This window comes from Varroa jacobsoni, unplaced genomic scaffold, assembly GCF_002532875.2.
Source record: "Varroa jacobsoni isolate VJ856 unplaced genomic scaffold, vjacob_1.0 scaffold_1134, whole genome shotgun sequence".
In the NCBI taxonomy this organism is placed as follows: Eukaryota; Metazoa; Arthropoda; class Arachnida; order Mesostigmata; family Varroidae; genus Varroa; species Varroa jacobsoni.
The window spans coordinates 278953-284952 of record NW_019214036.1 but is presented as its reverse complement, the minus strand read 5'-3'; the positions used below and the strand labels follow the sequence as shown (position 1 = coordinate 284952).

General features: G+C 43.6%; 1 protein-coding gene across 3 annotated transcripts in view; it reads right to left on the bottom strand.

The window, feature by feature from the left end:
• Positions 1-2615: 2615 nt before the first annotated feature.
• LOC111266975 (retinoic acid receptor RXR-alpha-B) overlaps positions 2616-6000 on the bottom strand; it is a 30467-nt gene continuing 27082 nt past the window's right edge. For all 3 annotated transcript variants that reach the window (XM_022844889.2, XM_022844888.2, XM_022844887.2), the window contains one exon: positions 2616-5852. In XM_022844889.2, coding sequence (XP_022700624.1) covers positions 5513-5852 — 340 coding nt within the window. In that variant the 3' untranslated portion in view covers positions 2616-5512. The remainder of the gene's footprint in view (positions 5853-6000) is intronic.

Genomic DNA, 6000 nt, shown 5'->3' with positions numbered 1-6000 from the left:
TGTATGGCCAACGAAGCATCGCGATCAGTTTTCATTGGATAATTAGCAAAAAGAAATTATAAACATGTTAAGCCATCCGTTTAGTGAACACGCTGCTGTATAGTGTACATAACAGTAAATCAATTTTAACACCTTTAATGGCAACGATTCTAGCTGATTTCTTTTGTCATTACCGGCGTTACACGAACACGATAAAAACAATAGCAAAATAATGTAATGAAAGCCTTAGCAAAGCCCAGTGCAAACACACTATTATAAATATCACCCGTGCTAACTTTTTTCCTTCAATGTTAGCCAATGCAGCGTCCAGCAGCGTCGGCTGCACTTGCAGTGGCCCATTAAAAAATGCAATCAGCTAAGCGTCAATGATTACTTATTGATTCTAGAAAACACAACGTAACCTCCTCGACTTACGCAAGGACGTCATTAACATTGTTAGCGTCCTGGCAACTAACGGTGACAACGGTGGCTGCGCCAGCAGTAGCAGTTTCTCAGTGTACCGTGAGGGAGAGATGTTCACAGTCGGGAGCGGTGAATGTACGGTTGAGATAGGGCGCTCGCGAAGGGGGGTTTGTTGGTTGGTTAGCAGGAGGGAACTCCTGTGCTGCGCTGCTCCTTATAAAGAGTACACGTCAACGTCTCTGGCAGAAACTGGACGGCGAGACTCACTCCAAACGCGCCTTGGAAGTGTCCGCATTGCACCGTTCTGCAATTGGGCTTGCTGGGCTGCTCGGCTATGGAGGGTCGAGGCCGGGCTTGACGGCTGTGCGACGATGGAGCCACGGCTTTCGGGGGGTCCGCGGGTCTGCTATGAGGCGCCGCTACAGGCCACTGCCATGGGGTAGCTGTGCGGGCCGTTTCTGCCATACTGCCGCAACCCCCGTAGCGCTAGTCGCAGGCAGACTGGCCGACTGACTTAGGCGGAAGCAGCAGCAGCTCCTGTAAGAGGACGAACGCGACGCAATTTCGCTGATTGGCACAAAACGCGATTGCTGCGCCGCCTGGTGACTTTCATGAAACGGAAGGTTACAGCCGTCGTCGGCAGCTAACATTGTCAGCAGGCATTGCTAGTTAGGCCGGTGGGGAGGGACTAGTCTTCCACGATCTTCGTCGCCAGTACCGCACGCCGTTATGCCGTCCCGGTACGTGCGGCTCAGCGTTACTTCAATCATCCACTTCGACTCTCTCTCTCTCTCTCTCTCTCGCTCTCTCTTTGTCCCCCGACTTCGCACGCTGCCGCGTACGCCTACGCACGGGGCACCACCGTGTGAAAGCGGAGTTGTGCGGGAAGAAATGCTAGATGGCGTCATCTCATCTAGCACGTGTCGCACATCCCTGGTGTATAGTATCCGCTACGGCCCCCTATATCAATGCCAAAACGGAGTAAAACGAAAGTTCATTAGTAGTTAGTGCCGATGTGACCCATACGAAGGCACGAAATGACTGTGTTTAAACTGAGTCTACTGAAGTGTGACTATTAAAATGTGTCTATGGGTCATCATTAGAAAACAACTAAACCTTTATGAGCAGTCTGTTTTATAAGTTTAAAGACTTCCGACAATTGTCAAACGGACGAAACAGGGCCGAAAATGAGGCTTGAATATGACCCCAAAGATGTATAGGACCTTTGCTCGAGACCTCACGTCATTATTACATCTGATTATTTGCATAGTTTGACGTTTTCTGATTAATCACATACTATGGTCGTGTTATATCTGTCGTTGGCGGAACTGGTGGGTACGTTGAGTTGGATGTAATCATTTTCCGAGCAAAAATGATTAATTCTGTGTGCTGGTAAAACGACTGGCTGTGACGATTGATGTTGTGCTCGCAGCAGCAAAAAATAGCAGAGCTATGGCGTTCCGAGTTGAAGCGGGTTGTAGCTTGCCAGGGTTAATAAAGTTTAACCCTAGTGCGTTTTTTCCCCATTTTTTCAAAGGAAAATTTGTAGGTAGGTCGCAAATAATGCAAAGTAGAGGCAAAGTTATCGACAAAAGAAGATACGTGTCCCAACTGTAGAGGAGTTGAACGCAATATTTTTTTAAACGCTCTCTATGACAACCTAAAAAAATATACATTATGGGTGCAAGGATCCCCGTATCGATAAGTTGATGAAAGAACGTATATATCGGTCTAATCTAATTACGACCACCTGTGCCATAACTCATTACGATCCTCTTGGGCCAGCCTGAATTATGAGGGTTGTAGGATTTCATTTTTTGCAATTGCAATGAACGAGTCTTATCTAGAGAAACATTTATTTTAGTAGATACGTTATGTAAATATTCCTGCGTACAGGCTATCGCCAGAATCTGCACCAAAGGTTGATCAGTCAGCGGCACACACTGCCGAAAATATAGTATACAATGATTAGTTAAAGGTCAATAGGGTGTGCGACAAAGTCCCTAGCACCTTCTTCTACCTCTTTGGACTCTTCAGTAGCGGGCATACTTAAAAATGAAAAAATAAGTGCCCATCAGGCTTATTTACTATACTTAAAATTGCCTTTTATATAGGTTCCCAAAAGCTATGTAAAAAGCTTGGGTCAGCACGCTTAATGCCTCTTAAAATTGTTAGACCTTACTCTACCTACCTGTGTGACGAACAAAGACACATTTTGGTCTAATTGGCATTACTTTTAATGACCATTGTAGAATGTAAACATTACACTTTCGTTCTTCCTTCTCACAGGCATCGACACGTATGCCGTTCGATTTCGCTATGTAGATGGTGTTATTATCGTGTTTTCGTTTTCACCCACCAGTGAATCACTCTTTTCGCTTCGATTTTTGTTTCTGCTATCGGTCCAGGGATACAGCATTGCCAAACAAAGTGCTGAATTTATTTTATCTACTCTTCCGCTTTGTGCTCGTTTTTATATATACAGATGCCAAGCATTATAGCCATTGTCATAATCGTTACTGTCCTATAACAATACTCATAATGATCGCAATGTCACTTATTTATAATGGGATCAGAACCAAAAGTATCGTGATTCTATTGATAATATAATTACACTCGAAAAAGTGGTGCGCAATAGAATAATAAAAAATAACCATAAAATCAATTATAGCCATCATCCATGGATCTTAGTAATGATTCTATTATGCTGCTTTTTGTCACTGTATACAATGTTGTTATCGTCATATATTGACGGGCGCATGCATCCACTGTTGCTCTATTTATTCTGCTACCTTCACTCCAGTGTCCTTCTGTGTGCAACGCTTTTTCTTTCGTTAACTCGTTACTATTACATCATAATGTTCATAATAATATCATTATAATTACGCCATTTAGATCACGCCATCTTTACCACTTCTGCATTTTGATGATTCCTACTCAGATCGGGCGCCGTGACCCGCAAAAAAGTACAAAGAACCAACGGCACGCCACCCGCCATTCAGTGATACGACTGGCTCAAACAGGCGCCTGAGGACCTCGGGGACGGGGATTTTTGTCGGGTTTCAAGACGAAACAAGGCTTTCGGAGTTTGAACGGCTCAGCTCTATTAGGTCGCGGACGACGCGGATTGAAATCGCACCACCAATTGACGTTCTATCGACCAATGATTTGCCCACCGCCTGCTATTGAACAACGGCACATTACCTTTTGTTTTATATCTTTTTGATATTTACCTTCCATCTATCTAGCTGCGTGTTTTCCTTTGTCTGCGTTCATACCTAGTTACTTGGTCTGCTTACTTACACATGTTATCATAATTGTTCCTTCATAACATAAGGTCACATTGCAAATCACTCGAGGCCGCCGCAACAGATGAGAGGGAAAGGACCTCCGGTAGTCATGGGCATCTTTAAGTCACCGATTTTTCTCTGGGCGATTAGGCTAACTTCCGCAAAACCTTTAGAACGTCCACGAACTGTGTTATGTGGTATTGTTAGGGTTGATTCACCAATACAATTGTTTTTGACGTTATCAAATGAATGATGTATATACTGATTGTCGTATCATCTAAATATGTAGTAGCGGAGGTCAATCATTGTGAACGCATTGGTAATGCAAAATTGAGTGCGTTTTTTCCTCACTTTGCGTCGCTTCAATGAAGAACAGTAAAGATTCTTTTTTATTTTGCCTTGTTTGTCATCTACTTACTTCTCGTTAACTCTGGATCGGACTTGACCGCAAAAGCTAGCCGGCCTCAGACCTATTGTATACAACCACGCTGAGCAAGCCGGATTTTACCGGCTATAGGCCGTCGGAGACGTGGTTCTATCTCCTTCTGACGCAGACATATGTCGCACGTTTTATATATACGTATGTATCGCGGGCGAGGGGGTCATTCTTTCGTGTCTTGTATTTTCTAATGTTACTCTGCTGGATTAGCTAGAGCAGCGATAGAACACTTTGAGGATTATTGTTTTAATAATTTATTTTTCTATAAATAACATCCATATTGTCATTCTGCGTTATCCCAAGACTGGTTAATGAGGATGCTTGGGACATGCTATAGGGGTACTGGACGAGATATATGGTGAATGACACATGGTAATTGACAGGCAGCGGCGTAGTGCACTTTCAGCGTGCTGCTATGGCGTCCAAATGTAGTTCGATTTTTAAAACGAATTTTGCCTTAAATCTGTACGTCTTTTCTCTATTTTCTGCTATAATTATTCTGACACACAACAAAACTTCTGGCCTGCTTGTATCATAATCAAGTAGTCGGGAAACATCACCCTCAAACGAGAAACAAGTGCACTTCGCCACATAAAATTGATGTGGTATGGAAACTGTGTTATGCTAAGTTGCTGCCATCTGAGTAACAGTGCGAGAGATCCTCACTGATTGGACATCAAGAAGAAAAGCACTCATCGAAAGACAAGGACAGGAAGGGGGGCAGGAAATTAGGTGATAATAAACAGACAATTATAGAATTGTCTCTTCATATTTTTAATGACGACGAGGTTGTTGCGATTGAACAAGCCGGGTCGAATAAATCCCAGCCGGTCCAGTAATTAAGCTAGCTTCTGTATTCACCAGCTATGTTTACCACTTTCACCGACACGGTCACCTAGTCATGTTTTTATGCTATATTTGACGCAAGCGCTTGTCTTTACGAAAGATTTACTTTCAGGTCAGACTCATACTTCGATATGCCTTATGTGCGAATTTCGGAACCTTTTCATAAATCGTAAATAAAACAAGCGGGAATCGAAATGACTTGTGTGAGCAGTTAGCGGGTGATCGGAGGCTGTCCATAAAACGAACGGGGTAGATCGTATTCTCAACGACTCAGCATCAAGCTAGCGGCATGCTACTGATTATAACGCTAAAACAGCGGCTAAATTTGTGCTGGGGTACGTTTTGGCGGTGTCGTTCGCCGACCCATTCGATTAGCATACAATCAGGTATTCGTTTTGCTGTTCATGTCATCTACAAACTGTATGTCTCAGCTGCGCGTCGAACGGTGAAATGGTAGCGTTCATTCAAGCGTCTTTTTCTTCTAATGAAGACGGCCTGTTTTCTACTTGGGCAAGTCAACCGCCAACTGTCAGAATTAGAGATCGATACTCTCGAGCATCTGCTGTAGAAACAAATCGATGGTGGTCTCGTCGCGGGGTTTAAGAAAGAATAAGTGGTCGACGCACTTCAGTCCAATCGAACGTAAGGCTGGTAGCCGTAACAACAGCTTTGGGAAACGGCTAGGCTGATCTGGATAGGTCATTCGGGTATACTCCTCAAGTGCGATATAGACGCCCTCCCGAAATTGCTGGACAAGATGTCGGTCTTTTAAACCTCGCGCTTCTGGGTTGTACAGAATAATCGCGCGAAGACAGCCCAGTTCCGTCTTATCCATCTTCATATCACGCATCTTCGTTACTAGTTCGGCAAGTACTCTGTAAAGCGCCAACAAAAAAAACGCTTGAAATTAAAGTTGCGTCACTACGTTTATCATATTGCGCTGTTAAGTTTAATTTTTTTTACAAAATAAAAACCTGAGAATTGCTTCGACACCCGTTATTAGCAACTTTTTTCTCCAATGTT